This window comes from Astyanax mexicanus, chromosome 24 (genome assembly GCF_023375975.1).
Source record: "Astyanax mexicanus isolate ESR-SI-001 chromosome 24, AstMex3_surface, whole genome shotgun sequence".
Taxonomy (NCBI): Eukaryota; Metazoa; Chordata; class Actinopteri; order Characiformes; family Acestrorhamphidae; genus Astyanax; species Astyanax mexicanus.
This window is the reverse complement of record NC_064431.1, coordinates 34,306,811-34,325,906: the sequence shown is the minus strand read 5'-3', so window position 1 is coordinate 34,325,906 and position 19,096 is coordinate 34,306,811. Positions and strand designations below refer to the sequence as shown.

Here is a 19,096-nt window from a genome sequence, read left to right as displayed (position 1 = left end):
GTTCACGCAAAACTCAACACAAGAGGAAAAACGACGCAAGAGCTTCATTAACAAATATTGCATTCCTTATGCAGCATTACATTAAATTAAATATCCATATATATATTTTCTTTCGTTTTGCATCGGTAAAAAGAAGAAGCGCAGGTCAGAAGTAGAGTATGTAGAGTATCGACACGAAAGAGGGTCAGTCTAGCTATACTGTATACAGAGCACATGCAGTAAAAGTGAGACTGGTGAGTGTGAACGCTAGAACGTTCACAAAACACAAAGGACGAGAAAACGAAGAAAAAAAAAAAGAGAGAAAGAAATAAGTAAGGAATACCAAAAACGGTTGGTTGTGTTAACAACTGATGTATGATTGCCTGTTGCAATACAATCAGCCTCATCACTCTTAAGGGAAACACGGGGCTGTTACTTATTTATTGTAAATAAAGAAATATTAGATATAATATTAGACTTTAGATTTAGAGGAGGGAGATCCGGATCCAGTTCTGTCCAAGTAGATGGAACCCAATCACAATTGGACCAGATTACCCACCTCTACTTTAAGAGACACATAGATCATCATCAGAATCATCTACAGTCCTCTTTTTTTCCATTGTTTTTTGGGGGGGTTGCATGTCCAACAAAAAAAGGCTCGTCTCGTTTTATAGAAAAGTGCATTTAGAACATGCTCCTGTTCCGTTATCGGTAATCTGGTTCGACCCTAATAAATCGAATAATTCAACCAGATCCGGTTCACCAGCACTTCTCTCGCCAGCAAATCCTGCAGCCACTAACTACAGTCAGTCCACTGCGCTTTACCTCCAGTCCTTCCACAGGGATTCCTGAAAAACACAAAAAGAAAAAGGTATACTGAGTATATATTGAGTAGGATACGATATGAAACACCCCTAATGCATGTTCTAGTCATGTTTCTCTATTACCAGAGTTGCCAGGTCTGCGGTTCCCCCCTAAATTGGGCTTGATTGAAAATGCGTTTCTGGGCTACTTTTAAAAATTACAGCGGCCACCAATTACAACAATTAGAACGATTACAAAATAAGAACCAGGAGAACATGACGACATAAAGGACAGTATATAAAGAAAAGAGAGGACACAATCTAACCAAAAATCACAATACGATAAAAAAATGTTTAGATGAGTTTAGAAGAACAAAAAAAGAGTAAGTAAAAGTCAGGGTTTTTTTTTTGCTAATTAAAACGAATTGACCATAATGTTACGATATCATTAATGACTTTAAGGTAAAAAGCAATACTGATAATAAATCCCTTGTTAAAAAAAAGTTGTACACTTATAGCTGTTTTGCCATTTGTTTTAAACGTGTAACAGACCTATATTTTGGGCTAGTTTAAGCTTCTAAAGGGCGGGTTTCAGACTGACTTTGGGTTGGATATTTTTTTTGGACCTGGCAACCCTTTCTGTTCTCCTGTCTGTTACCTTTTAATCCCCAGGTTCTTTATGCTGGTCTTCGTTCTTCACCTCCCCGCTGGAACTCTGCAGACTGCGGGTGACAGGACCGCCCACTCGCTCCCGCGGCGTCCTCTTAGAGAAACGCTCCTCTTTCTTGGTCTGGACCTGCGATTTGGTTTCAGTCTCCTTCTTTGGGACCACAGTGTCTTTCTCTTTCTCTTTACCTTTTTCTTTATCTTTTGTAACACGTGGAGTTTTTGTGGTTGTCCGTGCCGCAGGCTCATTCACAACAGCAGGCGGCGATGAGGAGGGCGGGGTTACGGGCTGAACGCTGCTGCCACTCTTTCTGCCCTTCTTGCTTTTGGGTGCTGAGTTGTCTGTGTTACTGGAGGCAGTAGAGGCTGCAGGTCTTTTGGAGGAACGAGCCTGAGACGTCCCCGCTTTTCCTTTGCTTTCCTTCCCTTCCTTAGCTGGTGTAGCCAACTCAATCTCTACGGTTTCTGTGTTCCGCGCCCGTGATTTCCCCTGAGGACGCCCGGTCGTGACCTGGTTGGCCTCAGGTTCTTGTTTGATTTCAGAGTCCGTGACTCGAGTCCGAAGATTCACATTTTTGTCTTTGAGGGTTGGTGTTTTTTGCTTTTTCTTAGCAGCTGGTTTCTGAGGACAGCTGCCTGCGACATGCTTCGCAAGGCTGGCAGCGTACGTATATTCGCGATTGCAGTACGGGCAGACGCTGCTTGGTTGCTGCTCCTCCTTAACTTGTACAGAAGCCTTCTTTGCAGACGCAGCAGCGGCAGTCTTGTTCTTCTGAGATATCGCCTTCTGGACAAGCTGGTTCTTCTTTTTGTTCAAGGCGGTCATCTTCATCTTGGCGGGTATCTCCTGGTTGAAGTTGAGCCGCTTGGGTTGACCCATCCTGCGGAAGGCATTTTGACCGCCGGCAGCTGTTGCAGCAGTTGACAGCAGCATGACACCATTCTGAGGCTTCTTCACGATCTGCTTCAGAGGAATGGGGTTTTTCTTGGGAGTGTAGCGCCTCTTATCACTAGCATTAGCACAGGCTAAGATGTGTTTGTGGAGTTCGGGCATGTTGTCGAAGCTGTTACCACACTTTGTGCACCTGATGGCCGTGCTAAACGTTTGAGGGATGTTGTGTGTGGTGAAGTTGGTTGCAGATGCTACGTTGGCAGCAGATGTTCGGTTGTGGTAGGGGAAGGGTGGAGGCTTAAAGCTGGGGTAGTGTTGATTAATGCCGAGACGCACATCTGGGCCTTTAGGCTTTCCGGCCTCTGAGGCCATTATTTTTATTGTAGTGTACAGCTCTTCTGTGGGATCCTCTTGTCCGGTTAGATCATCACCGTTTTCCTTTTTAATGTCTTTATCACTACACACCTCGGAGGAATCCTGAGGGTCATCATCCACAGATGTGTCAGTGGTTGAATGCAAGGAATTTCTCTCAATAATTGCCTGCATATTTGCAGCATCTGTGTAATTCTGCGGTCTCAGCTTGCCGTTTTCTACAGATGTATGAGCACAGCTCTGTCCGGGGTGCAGATCGCTCTGGTGTTGCTGAAGGTTGCAAAGGTAAGCAAACTCTTTTGAACAGACAGAGCAAATGTAAATTTTCCCAACACCGTGGAGAGAGGAGCGATGCTCCAGAAGAGCTGAAGAATTTTGAAATAATTGCACACAGAATTCACATTTGAAAGGCCATTCGACGGCATGCTGCATGATGTGGCTGCTGAGTTCTTTAATCGAGTGGAAAGGCTGCTCACAGACGTTGCACACAAAGCTCTTGGTAAATGTGTCCTGCTCTGATGTTTCAGTTTCCGTCTCTGCAGAGTCTAAAGTTTTTACTGCAGCGTTTCCTCCAGTAGAGGAAACATCTTCAGTGCTGGCTGCAATTTCACTTTCCACCTTTCCAATCGTAACAGTTTCATTATTGACCACCATATCATCAGCTGATGGCCCTGCAGTAGAGGACTGGGAATCTTCCTCTACTTTGTAAGAAGAAAAAGGAGGAGAAGAAGAAGAGGGTGATTCTTTATTAGAATTAGAAGAAGTGGAGAGTACAGGAGAATGAGAGGATTGAGGTTGCTTGCGTCCCTCAGTTTTAATGCTGTTGAGGTCTGGAGGGAAACTTTCATCAAAGGAATTACTTTGGCTGTCTTCAGAGTCAGAATACTTTTCACAGGAGGAAACCGCATAATCTGCAGTTTTTATGGGGGAGCCCTTATGTAGTGTTCCAGATTTTGAAAAGGAATCTGCTTTATAATGTCTTTTTGTGCCCTGAGGACTTTGAGGCAGTGCATATGTCATGGGGTCTAACTGCTTAGCAGTTTGGTTGAAGTCTTTAATGTTGAGATCATGGCTTGTTTCTTCTGCCGAGGATTTGGACATTTCCTCCTCTAGGGGACTGTCAATAGGCTTGGGAGAGAGTTTGGGAAAAGAGTCCAGAGATTGGCGAGAAGTTAGAGGTGGAGGTGAAGGGACAGATGGCAGAACTGGAGGAGGAGGCGTTGAGGATGCCAGGCTTGAGGACGATGGAGAAGAAGGATTAATAGTAACGGGAGTCAAGGAAGGAGGAGGCGAAGATTCACAAGGATTTTCACAAGGAAGGTTTTCTGAATTGGAAGAGGGACTAGCCGGGGATACGCCTGCATCACTGCCTGGAGAGGAGTTGGCGGCGTCTGGACTGTCGAGGCTTGTAGAACCTTCCTCTCCTGCTACACTTAGGCCAGCGTACTCATTCATAAGAACTTTCTCCAACATGCTGGTGTTAGGCTTCTTTCTCTTAACATGAGGCGCTAAAGAAATTCCATGTTGAGCTGTTGGTGCACCCGCACCCTTACGATGCAGGCTTAAATCCAGCACAGATTCTCCAGACGCTTTACTAGAGGTCCTGCTGTCTTTTTTGCTAACTGCACTAGAAAGGTCAAGAGGCAGCTGATTGCAAGAGTTGCCTCCACTTACGGAAGCAGCCCAGTCCTTTCCACAGGGACTCACCGAGTCCCTCTGATCACTGCTGGGTGAACTCCAGGACTGGACCGTACAGTGGCTTTCAACCTTTGGCACCTTAAGCGTAAATGAATCCCCCGTTTCAATGTTTGAACAGCTTTCAGGGCTCAGCGAAGAGCTGCTTTGAGCAGGAGTCGGAGGGGAAGCGGTCCTTCTTTTGAATCTGCCTTGAGCAGCAGGGAGGGAGGTTACGGAAAGTGGAGTAGTCAATCTATGGCTATCTGCAATTAGAGTAAGAGCTGGTTTCTGACTGTCCTGGGTCTGCAGGAGCTGTTTCAATTTGGGAGAAAGATAAACGGTCTTCTCCTTTTGGAACGCCAACGTCTCTGTGGACTGTGGGAGGACGGTGCCAACTAATAAAGGCGATTGAGAGGAAGTGCAGGACGAAGTGCCAGCAGACGAAAGCAGGTGAGTTTCAGATTCCATTTTCACTGCAGGAAGAAGCGGCGGTGTGGAAGTTCTCCTTTTCGGAACCGTAGCCGAAGCCTCTTTCACAGGCGAAGGTTGCGTTTCAACTTTAAGTGCCTGGCTTATCTGGTTGGGATTCAGTATGACCGTGTCTAATCCGAACAGTGCAGCAGTGCTCGAGTCGACCTCGATCACTTCACAGGTGCTGACAGTGTTTGTGGACAAGATCTTGCCATCTATGTAAAGGCTGAGGTTCTCGGAGATGTTTTTGGAAATGTTGACCATGCCCTCTTCTCGTTCGCCCTCATCCTCTGTGTCTACACTGGGTACGTAGACAGGCGGTGGGCTGGCGTTTGGCGACGCCTTCTGGAGTGACTGTGCTGTGACCGGACCTTCTTCCTCTGGATGTTGTTGGGATGGCATGTCCTGTAGGAGAATACCTTTCCTGCGAACACCTTTCGGCATAAGGTGACGTTCGTGAATCCTGCGCTGATGCCTGCGCATGTTTGTATGCGTGCCGAAAGCCTTGTTGCAATATTTGCAAGGGTGCAATTCCTTTGATTCCCCATTTTCATCTAAGACGAAGGTGTGTTCAGGGTCTGCTCCAGCATCCTTAGTATCAGAGCCTGGCTGAGGAGGACCGTTCTGAGAAGTCATGATGATGGTAGGGCTCGGAGACGTTACACAATCGGAGGTAGGAGGAGAGTCGTTAAGCCTGGAGGGACTCAGGGGAAAAGCTGTTCCTGCAAGAGAAGAACTCGGCCTTTTCAGAGTTTTACTCCTGTTTTCGTGCCGTCTCTCGTGTCTACGCCTGCCTACCTGCGAGCCGAAGGGCTTGGTGCAGTATTTGCACTTGAACGTGTGCGTCTGGTGGTTTGCGATGGTGTGGATGTGAACGTGGCGCTCCAGACCTTGTTTGGTGGAGAAATGCCGCTCGCAATGCTGGCAAGGGTGGTTTCCAGTCCCGCCCGGAGCATCGTCCTCAAAGTCAGGATCCCCCTCTGCTTCTAATTCGGGAGACACAACAGAGGACGCTCGCTCAGCCTCACGTAAAGGACTAACGGAGCTTTCCTTCACAAGGCTGCCAGGAATTAAGTGAGGGTTAGGCTGTTCTCTCCTGTCGGCCGACTCCTCCGGCTCAGCAGGGTGCTCTGGGCTTTTCTGAGGCCAGGACAGCTCAGTTTCTCTGTGATCTACTTCCTCGCCCTCCTTCTGCTCCATCTCTGTGGAAAGAGCCTGAGATGGATGAGGGTTCTTGGTCTCTGTGGAGGATGAATGAGATGCTTCAATCTCCTGGGTTGGCTCTGAAACTGCTGAGGGTCTTTTTTCCTCCTTATTTATCCCTTTAAAAAATGAAAAATGATATATTATCAGTTTGCACGCCAAAATATTCCAAACCTTACCCGTCACATTATTACGTCAAACTTCTACTACAGCAATTTATGAATCATTCAGGCTTTTCTATTTTATTCCAATTTTTATTAATTTCCCATTTTAACCTGTACATTAGACCCATCACACTTTATCACATAAAGTACAGTGGTGCTCGAAAGTTCTCTAAAGAGTTTGGACTCTACCAATCCATGTTCAGACAGATTACAAAGTGAAGAAATTTAAAACCATTGTTTTTAAAGGAGTGGTCAACCAACAAAGGACAATCCCTCCAAGAGCAGGGTGTGTAATACAATGCAAGGTCATAAAGCACCCCAGGGTAGCTTCTAAGCAACTGAAGGCCTCTCTCTCATTGGCTAATGTTCAGTTGCAGTTCTATTTAAAGCAAGCAAACATCCTTCTTTTTACTCACAAATATGAAATAATGTATATTTGTCCTCAATAAATAAATTACCACAAATTATATTTTTGTCTCTTTTTTTTAAGTGTGTTCTCATTATCTACTTTTTGCGGTATATAAAAATATAATCTTTTTTTAGATTATATTTAAGCAGAAATATAGAAAATTCTAATGTGTTTCAGCACCACTGTAAACAACCACATTTCCTTTGAAGTGCCACAAAATTTAACATCTCTTTTTGTCACAACCACATTTCTTCATCGCTAACCTCCAGTTGTGTTACATTTGCTACCAGACGCCCACAGTGACCTACATCACTGAGTAAAGTGGGGAATAATGGAGCTCTAGGAAATGATGTCTAGAGAGCTAAACTCCCCCCTTTGGATTTTAAAATGAGTTCAAGCTACATCTACACATCCCTACTGTCCAGCAGAAACCTTGTAATTCCACAATGTCAGAAAATTCAGAATTATTTTAGATCATTTATATTTGTTTGTTTATTATAAAGTTACTACTAAATGTTGTGTACAAAGTTATTAAAAATGGCAAATGTTAAGACATTTTTGCCACAATATATACAGCTCTGGAAAAAATAAGAGAGCACTTAAAAATGATGAGTTTCTTTGATTTTACCAAATTAAAAACCTCTGGAATATAATCAAGAGGAAGATGGATGATCACAAACCATCAAACCACCAAACTGAACTGCTTGAATTTTTGCACCAGGAGTAAAGCAGCATAAAGTTATCCAAAAGCAGTGTGTAAGACTGGTGGAGGAGAACATGATGCCAAGATGCATGAAATTAAAACTGTGATTAAAAACCAGGATTATTCCACCAAATATTGATTATTTCTGAACTCTTAAAACTTTATAAATATGAACTTGTTTTTGAGGTCTGAAAAATATACAGGGCTGTATATTTTAAAAGCAGTATTTAAAAGAACCATTCGTTTTTTTAAGAAACTGACTCAAAATAACTTACCTTCTTCTGAGTCGCGCATCTCAGAGACGGCAGGTTTGAGTGAAGCTGATTGCTTGTCCTCAGACAGTCCTTCTGAACCCGTCTGTCTGGATTTCTCCAAAAACGTATTTTTTTTGCTGTAAGGAAAAAAAAACTTTCAGTAAAGAGCAATATTGTTTTTTAAACAAAAAAAAGACAGCCAAAACATTCAGAATCATTACAGTGAAAGGCACAGTTGTTTTCCACACAAACGTAGTGGTCTACTATTCAGTAAACACTATGTATCTAAAGTCCTGATTAGTGCCAGTTTCATCAACATGACCATCATTTCTTCTTAAAATTATTTTTTCTTTCTACTACTTCTTCTCTACTTTGTTGACTCTTCACTACTTTACAACTAATGCTCTCAATCACATTAAGAGACAAGAAATTCAAGTAATTAACTCTTGATGAGTTCAGCACAGCTGTTAACTGAAAGCCTGAATTCCAGGAAACTCTACCTCATAAAACTGACTGAGAAAATCCAGCAGAGAAATGTGCAAAGCTGATAGATTAAATTTTTACTTTCTGGATCTGGACTCTACCCACCTCTGTGTGTAAGTAACTATAGGTTTAAATAGGATCTCCGGTGGATTTAGTGTTTTACAGAGACTCTAAGACTAGGTCAGTGGCTGAACTGCACTTAGCAGGGCATTATTACACATGTTGTAAAGTAACATTTGACACTGAAAAGACTATAAGTTATTAGTGTAAAAATGTATTATTTTCTTTATTCTAAAACGTTTTTAACTGTTGTTCGTCTCGCTGCCTCGCAGTGCTCTTAGCCAATCAGAGGTGATATCTTTGCATGTATGAATATTTATGAGCAAGAGCTGAATTCCTATCGTTTCTCACAAATATCAGCTCACATGGCTTGTATCATACTATAGAGACACAACTGGACATTTTAAAATGAATGAAAAATGAAGGAATGAGATCTACAAATATTAGGAGTTTATAATAAAATGAATAAAACAGTTCCTTCAAGGAATTCAGAGATAAAAAGTGTGAAAAGAACAGAGACAGTTGAGAATCAGTCTCTGCCGCTGAGCCAAGGTCATCCGGCAGCATCCCGTACAAAGCCTGATTCATACCGCATACACGCTCCCGACTCACTCAGTCATCTGACTGCACTGTTAAACACTCGCTGTGCTGCAATTAGTCTGGAGTAACCAGCTAATAATAATAATACTGCCCTCCTCCACGCTGTTCTTTCTGCTGAGCAGAGATTTAGAGACGTTTATTTCAGTTCACTCTTCTATAATAAAACTAAAAAACTATACAAATACAGATTCAGAACTAAAAGACTAAAAACATTCTATATTAATTACAAATCTGAGTACAGAGTAATGCTGTCCTAATGAGTCTATACCTTTTAAAATGTTTAATCCAACATCTCAGATTACAGATCATTTCACTTTTTGATTTTTCTGTGCCTCATCAAGAGTTAATTACTTGAGTTTCTTGTCTCTTAATGTAAAGTTTGAGAGCATCAGTTAAAGTAAAGTAGTGAAGAGGTAGAGTTACAGGTATACAGTGAATAGTGAATATTTGAGGAATGTTCTAATCCAGATTATGAGAAACAACAAACTACTCAACTAAATAAAGAAAATAAATAAAAATCAGTCGTTCCGAAAAGTAGGATCTCAAGAGAAGACCATCAAAAATATTATAATGATGAAACTGGCACTCATTAGAACTGCTCGAATTAAAGTTACCAGTAGTGGTGTGCGATATGGCTCTAAAATAATATCACAATATTTAATGGTATTTTCGAGATAACTACACTTTTGTCGATATGACAAAACGCTGAATTAATTATTAATAAAAATTATTTCAAGAACACACTACTGCAACAAAATTTAAATACAATTTTATCATTGCACATGATATGATACGGCACACCCCTTATACCTGAGATATTAAAAAATACATGAATTTTTTCAGATTTGTAACAAATTTGTAAGTCAATGATCCAGAATTATTAGTCATGATACTAATAATAATAGTGCACTCCAAATATCTCCATATATCCAGGATTAAAGTAAAATTAATGATACTGGACAGATATAATCTAAAGTCTCTAGTAGATATATAATGGGAAATTATGAGAAAAGTGTGAATTTTTTTTTTTGATAAAAACAAAAAAATAGAACCCTGATGTGATAATTAGGGGGGGGGGGGTATTATTCAGGGTATAATATCTATCGTTAACCATATTCAATAATGTAAATAATGTACTACATGATTCCTTATGTGTTTCTTTATAATCTGATAGATCACTTCACTATTCATTTACTATGTAGGAAAAAATAAATAAAACACAAGATGAGAAGAGGTGTCCAAATGTTTGGCTGGTTCTGTATATTGGTAAAGATATATTCTGTTCTCTGTGTTTTAAAGACAGCAGATACAGTGTGCGGTACGGTGTTAGGATGAGTGTGTGGTTAGTTGTGAGGAAATGTGTGAAAGTTGAATTGGTCACAGTGACAGTAACAGCAGATCCAGCTCAGTCAGCAGCTCCTAGACTCAATCCTCCTGAATCAGTAATTCCATTTTTAACATTTAACTGCATATACAGCATTAATCTCTCCAACATCCTGCAGACAGAGCGCAATAACCCCGTCCTGCTGTCTGCACGTCCTGCGTCACCTCTAACCAGGCCGCTCACCATTACAACATTTATCATCCCAGAAACGATTGCGAAACATGAGAATATTGAGGTCATATCCATTTATTGTACAATAAGTAAATAATGTACATATCAGAACAGGCCTAACTAGGGCTGGATCATATTGGGGGGGAAAAAACTAAATTGTGATATTTTGTTATACAGGTATATATATATATATATATATACAGCTCTGGAAGAAATTAAAAGTGCACTTCAGTTTCTGAAGCAGTTTCTCTGATTTTACTATTTATAGGTTTATGTTTGAGTAAAATGAACATTGTTGTTTTATTCTATAAACTACAGACAACATTTCTCCCAAATTCCAAATAAAAATATTCTCATTTAGAGCATTTATTTACAGAAAATGAGAAATGACTGAAATAACAAAAAAAAAAGATGCAGAGCTTTCAGACCTCAAATAATGCAAAGAAAACAAGTTCATATTCATAAAGTTTTAAGAGTTCAGAAATAATCAATATTTGGTGGAATAATCCTGGTTTTTAATCACAGTTTTTTTCATGCATCTTGGCATCATGTTCTCCTCCACCAGTCTTACACACTGCTTTTGGATAACTTTATGCTGCTTTACTCCTGGTGCAAAAATTCAAGCAGTTCAGTTTGGTGGTTTGATGGTTTGTGATCATCCATCTTCCTCTTGATTATATTCCATTTTATATTATTTTTTCAACTTGGTAAAATCAAAGAAACTCGTAATTTTTAGACGGTCTCTTATTTTTTTTACAGAGCTGTATAAACATATATATATATATATATATATATATATATATATATATATATAAACAAATTATAATTATATTATATTATAATTAATTGATCCAAGATGGCGGCGCGTGCACACACTGTGGCAAACCAGGCAGTGATGCAGCTGCTTAGGATGCTCTCAATGGTCCCTCTATAGAAGAGTGTGAGGATGGGTGGAGGGAGACGGGCCTATCTCAGCTTCCGGAGGAAGTAGAGACGCTGCTGGGCTTTCTTGGCTGTAGAGCTGGTGTTCAGGGTCCAGGTGAGGTTATCTGCTAAGTGGACACCAAGGAACTTGGTGCTCTTAACAATCTCCACAGAGGACCCGTCGATGTTGAGTGGAGAGTGGGTGTGTTGTGCTCTCCTGAAGTCAACAACCATTTCCTTTGTCTTGTCCACATTCAGGTGAAGGTTGTTGACTGTACACCAGTCTGTCAGCCGCTGCACCTCCTCTCTGTATGCTGACTCGTCGCCTTTGGTGATGAGACCCAGTACGGTTGTATCATCGGCGAACTTGATAAAGCTGTTAGAACTGTGTTTTGCAGCACAGTCATGAGTCAGCAGGGTGAACAGCAGAGGACTCAGGACACTGCCCTGGGGGGCCCCAGTGTTCAGTGTGATGGTGCTGGAGGTGCTGCCCCCGAACCGGACTGACTGGGGTCTCCCCGTCAGAAAGTCCAGGATCCAGTTGCAGAGGGGGGTGTTGAGGCCGAGCGAGCTTAGCTTCCTGATGAGGTTCTGTGGGATGATGGTGTTGAATGCTGAACTGAAGTCTATAAACAGCATTCTGACGTAAGAGTCCTTCTTCTCCAGGTGGGTGAGGGAGAGATGAAGGGTGGTGGTGATGGCATTGTCCGTGGAGCGATTGGGACGATATGCAAACTGCAGGGGGTCCAGTGAAGAGGGCAGTCGTGTCTTGGTGTTCCTCATGACTAGCCTCTCGAAGCACTTCATGATGGGTGTAAGTGCAACGGGACGGTAGTCATTGAGGCAGGACACTGTGGACTTCTTCGGCACGGGAACGATGGTGGTGGACTTGAGGCACGTTGGGACAGTGGCGCTGCACAGGGAGATGTTGAAGATGTCCGTGAGAACATCTGTCAGCTGGTCTGCGCACTCCCTGAGCACTCTGCCGGGGATGTTGTCTGGTCCTGCAGCTTTTCGTGGGTTGACTCTGCGCAGAGTGTTCCTCACATCCACTGCAGTCAGGCACAACACCTGCTCGTCCGGCTTGGGCATGGTCTTTCTCGCCATCGTGTTGTTTTGTGCCTCAAACCGTGCATAAAAGTTGTTGAGGGCATCAGGGAATGAGGCATCACGTTCACAGGACGGTGGCATTGTCCTGTAGTTGGTGATTGCCTGGATGCACTGCCACATACGCCGCGCGTCACCCGTGTCCTTGAAGTGGCTGTGGATTCTCTGGGCGTGTGCGTGCTTTGCCTCTCTGATGGCTCTTGACAGGTCGGCTCTCGCTTTCCTCAGGGCCACCTTGTCACCCACTCTGAAGGCGGAGTCGCGGGTCCTCAGCAGCGCACGTACCTCAGCAGTCATCCAAGGCTTCTGGTTTGGGCGTGTAGTGATGGTCTTGGAGACAGTGACATCATCAATACACTTGCTGATGTAGCCAGTGACTGATGCTGCATACTCCTCCAAATCAACAGAATCGCCTTCAGTAGCAGCCTCCCTAAACATGTCCCATGCAGTGCACTCAAAACAGTCCTGAAGGGCAGAGATGGAGCCTGCCGGCCAGGTTTTCACCTGCTTCTGAACTGGTCTGGAGCGTCTGATGAGTGGTGTGTATGTTGGAGTCAGCCAAACACACATGTGGTCCGAGAAAGCGAGGTAGGGGCGGGGCTCCGCCCGGTACGCGCTGGGGATGTTTGTGTAAACAAGATCCAGCGCGCTCGCTCCTCTCGTTGCAAAGTCCACATGTTGATGGAATTTAGGGAGCACTGACTTGAGATTTGCGTGGTTGAAATCTCCGGCGATAATAAACAGTCCGTCTGGGTGTTTGTTCTGCAGATCGCTGATAGACCGATAGAGTTCACACAGAGCCTCTTTAGCATTAGCACCAATGCTAGCGCTGGGTGGGATGTAGACAGCAGCTATTAGCACGGCGGAGAACTCCAGTACTAAATAAAAAGGTCTGCACTTGACTATCAGGAACTCCACCAGCGGAGAGCAGTGTTTGGCGACAGTCACAGTGTTGTTACACCATTCCGTGTTGATGTAAACACACATGCCTCCACCGCGGGTCTTCCCGGATAGAGCCGCGCTCCTATCCGCTCTGAACGTGGTTAGCCCGGCTAGCTGAATGGCGCTGTCCGGAACGTTGTCGTTCAGCCACGATTCCACAAAAACCAAAGCACAGCAGTCTCTGAACTCACGCTGGGTTGTTCGCTGGAGTCGGATGTAGTCCAGTTTATTGTCAAGGGAACAGACGTTTGCCAGAAAGAGCGACGGTATAGCCGGCCGGCTAGGACTAGCCTCTTTCCGCGCTTACGCTCGCACCGCTTGCGATGGCACTTACGCTGGGCTCCGGCGTCAGGAAACACCGCGGGCTGGCGGCCTGGGTCTCTTAGCAGGCTAAGCTCAAGTAGCGTTTGCAGAACCTCGTCCGGTAGCGTGTTTTCTGGCTGATTTCTCCACTGTAGCAGGGTCTGGCGGTGGTAGAACATGTGCACGGGTGTTCCGATGCACATATTTGCAGGAAATAAACGGAAAAAACGACAAATAGTAACACAAAAGCACCATTTAACGGACCCGGAGCGGCCGCTGCGTGTTAACACGCCGCCATCTTGGGTGGGTTCTTGTACGTCTTTGTCGTGCGTTCACGTCCTGAAGCGCACCTACAGCCGTGAGTTTCTGCTTGGAGTCGGCAGAAACTCACTTTTGGAGTTAAACCGCGGACTCCGAGAAGAACTGCGAGTCTGCGGCGTGCTCCGGACACCCGCACCCCCACCGACCCTCACCACTGCAGCTTGCCCACAATGGAAGCGCCACAGGCGGCAGGCGAGAAGGCAGAAACGGGGTAAGCGCGGGGGTATCCGAGCGAGGCTAGCAGCTAGCCCACACAAGCCAGCTATCCCCACCGTACTTTTGGCCAATGTACGCTCTCTGGACAATAAACTGGACTCTGCGGACTCTGTGTTTACATCAGCGATGCTTGGTGTCGAAACGTTGTTGTGGTCTGTAAACACTGCTCACCGGTAGTGAAACTGATGATTATCAAGTGCCGTCCACTCTATCTACCGAGAGATTTCTCCGCCGTGCTGATCGCTGCTGTTTACATCCCTCCGACCTCCAACAACAGCGTGAGGAGTGAAGCACTGAATGAACTGTACCAGTACATCAGTGAGCAGCAGACAGCGCACCCAGAAGCTTTTCTCATTCTGGCTGGAGATTTCAACCATGCAGACCCAAAGAGTGTGTTTTCTGGACTTTTTAAACACATAGACTTTCCAACCAGGGGAAACAACATATTGGACCAGGTCTTTACTACACACAGAGGAGCCTACCGAGCCTCCCCCCTCCCCCACCAGGGAGCATCTGATCACCTCACCATTATGCTAATGCCAGCTTACAGACCACTGGTTAAAGTCACCAAAGCAGTTCTTAATCAGGTACGAGTATGGCCAGAGGGTTCCTCAGAGGCACTTCAGGACTGTTTCAGCACAACAGACTGGAATATGTTCAGAGAGGCTGCCACCCACAACAACTCCACAGACATTCAGGAGTACACAGAAACTGTCTCTGCCTACATCACCAAGTGCACTGATGATGTAACCGACCTCAAGACCGTCACTGTTCGAGCGAATCAGAAACCATGGCTGACAGGAGAGGTCCACAAGCTCCTGAAGGCTAAAAATGCAGCCTTCAGAACAGGTGACCAGGCAGGCTTGAGGTCAGCCAGGGCCAACCTGTCCCGCGGGACCAGGAAAGCTAAGAGGCTGTACTCAAAGAAGATTTCCCAACACTTCAGAGACAGCAGAGACACACGGAACCTGTGGCAGGGTATCCAGTCTATCACAGGCTATAAACCACATCCACAGACCTGCGACAGCAAGGTTCGAGCCACTCAACAACACACTCGCCCAGAAATCCATCCTTCCTCCTGGTGACCAGGTGCTGACGCTGTCCCCAGACAGTGTGAGGAGAGCATTCAGCAGGATCATTGCTCGGAAAGCTCCTGGGCCTGACAACATTCCTGGCCGTGTGCTGAGAGACTGTGCCTGGGAACTCGCAGAGGTTTATACTGACATTTATAACACCTCTCTGAGTCAGGCGGTGGTTCCCACATGCTTCAAAGCCTCCATCATCCCTGTCCCAAAGAAGGCATCGCCATCCTGTTTCAAAGACTATCGTCCAGTTGCACTCACCCCCATCCTCATGAAGTGCTTCGAACGACTAGTAATGCATCACATCAAGTCTTTGCTCCCCCCTCCCTGGACCCCTACCAGTTTGCTCCACTGTTCTCCACTCAGCCCTCACACACCTGGACAAGAAGAACACCTACGTCAGAATGCTGTTTGTTGACTTCAGCTCAGCATTCAACACAATCGTCCCCCAACAGCTCATACACAAACTGGACAGTCTGGGGCTGAGCACTTCACTGTGCAACTGGCTGTTAGACTTCCTGACTGGAAGACCACAGGCAGTGCGGGTTGGCAGCAGCACATCCAGCATCACCACACTGAACACAGGGGCTCCCCAAGGATGTGTGCTGAGCCCTCTTCTGTTCACTCTGCTGACCCACGATTGCACACCAGCACACACCTCCAACCTCTTCGTCAAGTTTGCGGATGACACGACGGTGGTGGGTCTCATCAGCAACAACGATGAGTCACACTACAGGAGCGAGGTGAGCCGTCTGGCCTCCTGGTGCAAACACAACAATCTCTCTCTGAACACAGAGAAGACCAAGGAGATTGTTGTGGACTTCAGGAGAACTCACACACAGCACACTCCTCTGTTCATCAACGGAACTGCTGTGGAGAGGGTGAGCAACACCAAGTTCCTGGGTGTGCACGTCACAGAGGACCTCTCCTGGAGCACCAACTCAGCATCACTGGCCAGGAAGGCAAATCAGCGTCTCTACTCTCTCTGCAAGCTGAGAAGAGCTGGAGTCCCCACCCCCATCAGGGGCCATCGAGAGCATTCTGGCCAGCTGTTTCACCGTGTGGTACGGGGCCTGCACAGCATCCTGCCGCAGGACCCTCCAGCGCATCGTGAGAGCAGCTGAGAAGATTGTTGGCACCTCTCTCCCCTCCCTTCAGGACTTGTACAGCTCCCGCCTCACACGGAAAGCCCTCCGTCTGGCAGGAGATCCCTCCCACCCACTACACAGCTTCTTCAGCCTGCTGCCATCAGGGAGGAGACTGTGGAGTCTCGGGGCGAGGACCAGCAGACTGCGAGACAGCCCCATCCATCAGGCTGTGAGGATGCTGAACTCTCTTCCTGCTCTACCCCCCATCCCAATCCTGCCCACAGCACACACACTCTCATCATCCTGACCCCCCCACTAATAAAGTACTGAAACTCTGCACTACAATACACAAAGTACTGGTCCTTGCACTACACAACACCTGCACTACTGATATACTTGCACTGTCAATACGCACTTTAATTCCACTTAATTAAACTGTGAACTTTAAGAACTTTACGCACCCATTCACTTTACCAGCCTTAAGCTATATACCATATACCGTATTTGCACTACTGTTATTTACTATTTTTACTGTCATTCCATCTCAATCACCATCAATATTGCACTATTGTCTTACGTATGTTTATTGTGTCTTGCTGTATTGAACATATAGTGTCTCCCACTCTTTTATATTATAATTATATATCTATTTTACTTATATTTATATATCTATTCCTCCCCCACACCACTGCACCTTGTTTTTGTCTCATGTATGTCTATTTGTGTCCCTGCTGTATTGTACACATAGTGTCTCCCATTCTCCTTTATTATATCTATTATCTGTACTTGCTGTAAAATTGGGAAGGAGAGTAACGTAATTTCAATTCTCTGTATGTCCTGTACATATGCAGTATTGATAATAAAACTACTTGACTTGACTTATACATGATTATATATGACTGTGTGTATATAGTGTGTATAATTCGTATAGTGTGTGTATAGTGTGTGTAGTGTATAGATTGTATATAGTGTGTTATTATGTGTGTATAGATTGTGTATAGTGTGTGTTAGTATGTGTGTGTATGTGAGGAAAGGTCACTCCTCGCTGTGTTTTAGTTAGTGAGCTAAATGCTAAAGGCCTGTAGAGATCAGTATTAGCAGTAGTAACGCGGCGCTGTGCGGGTCTGATGTGTAATTACAGTGTAATTACTGAGTATCTGCTGAGTATCCGCGCTGTTATTAATAATAATAACAGTAATAATAACAGCGGTGTGATATCCGGCTGCAGCTCTGAGCACAGTTAGCTTAGCTTAGCATAGCTTAGCTACCGCGGCTAACGCTAACCCCCAGCCGCACAGCGCGCACTCAGACACGGACTGCGGCCGGATTACAGCGTTTAACGCGCCGCTACCCGCGCGGTAAAGGTGTGCGGAGGGAGATCTTTAATAGTAAAGGTGTTATTTTACCTGTACCGGCCCGCGGGGGCAGTTCTGAGCCCGAGCTGCTGCTCCTTTCTTCCCGCAGAGCGGCGGCGGCGGAGCTACCTCTGCGCTGTCCGCTTCCCCATTGTACCGCACACCACCCCTACACCCGCTCCCATTGGCTAACGGGAGGCGAAGGAGTCGAGGACAGCCAATCAGAACAGAGCTTGTTGGTTAGCGTAAAACACAGTAGACAGACAGGCCTGTCAGGCGTTCAGTGGTGAACTATAGAGTAGCTCTTCTATATATTATTATATATACTTTATATATACTACTATATATACTCAATAATACTATTATAATACAATATACTATAAACTATACTGTAGCTCTACTATATAATACTATATTTACTATTATATATACTGTCATACCAGCACACACATATTTAAATATGAACTATAGAGTAGCTCTATTATAATTACATATTATTATATATACTCAATACTACTATTATACCATATACTATATAACTATACAACACATATGTATAAATATAAACTATAGTGTATATAATATTATATGTAAATAAATAATACATAAAAAATTGCATTTGTTACCTGTTCCCACTCTCTAACTATAAACTTTACCATGAAATATAGTTATTAAAATCCTTCAGAGATGTAATTTTTTAGTACATTGTTGTTTGACTCCAAATCCCTTTGAATATATATATATATATATATTTTTTTTCCATAATAAATCCATAATATTTAAGTTAAAATACACATTTTAGTGGTGTTCCTGGTTTTCACTCAGTCCTGTTACTGTAAAACATTATTACCCCATCTGAAACATCAGGAACATTCTATAAGTCACATCTACAAGTTCTTGTGCAGTTTTAAAGCTCTAAATGCCTCGTTTTAAAGGTCAGGACTCTCCGGATTTTACCAGTGAGGTGTGGAGCTACTTTGAGCTGAATAACGGTGTAAAAAGTGATTTATCTGCAGGGTAAAATATGCCCCATATCACTCATTCTAAAAAAGCCTGTTTGGGCAAAGTGCAGAAAATACTGGATGTCAGAAAGCAAAAATATTTTTTATTACGTTTTAACAAAAATACATTAATATAAATTAATATAAAATAAATTTTGCACACGACTTCTCCTTTAAACCCTGACAAAAATTCCACCAATCTGAAAAGAAGGTTTCTGGCTTTTATATTTTTTTAATCAGAAACCTTTAGGGGGAAAATAAAAAAACAGTTTGAAGAGGAGGAGGTCGCGTCCTATTTAACAGATTAGGCAGTGAATAGAGAGACGCTGTGTGGGAATATTTCCCCGGGTGTTTTAGTCTCTGAGGGCTGGGAGTTTAGCGCCGCTGACCGAAGCTTCAGTTTTCTGCAGACAGACAGCAGATGCTGCTCATTACCGCAGGGATGCTCCCCATCACAGCAGATATT

General features: G+C 44.2%; 1 protein-coding gene across 1 annotated transcript; it reads right to left on the bottom strand.

Moving 5' to 3' along the window:
- Window positions 1-288: 288 nt before the first annotated feature.
- prdm2b (PR domain containing 2, with ZNF domain b) lies at window positions 289-17,784 on the bottom strand. Its single transcript, XM_049471799.1, has 4 exons — window positions 17,681-17,784; window positions 7,615-7,730; window positions 1,441-6,182; window positions 289-827 (listed from the first exon to the last, which is right to left on the bottom strand). The coding sequence occupies exons 2-3, from the start codon at window positions 7,631-7,633 to the stop codon at window positions 1,444-1,446; spliced, it is 4,758 nt and encodes a 1,585-aa protein (XP_049327756.1). The 5' UTR covers window positions 7,634-7,730; window positions 17,681-17,784; the 3' UTR covers window positions 289-827; window positions 1,441-1,443.
- Window positions 17,785-19,096: the final 1,312 nt, after the last annotated feature.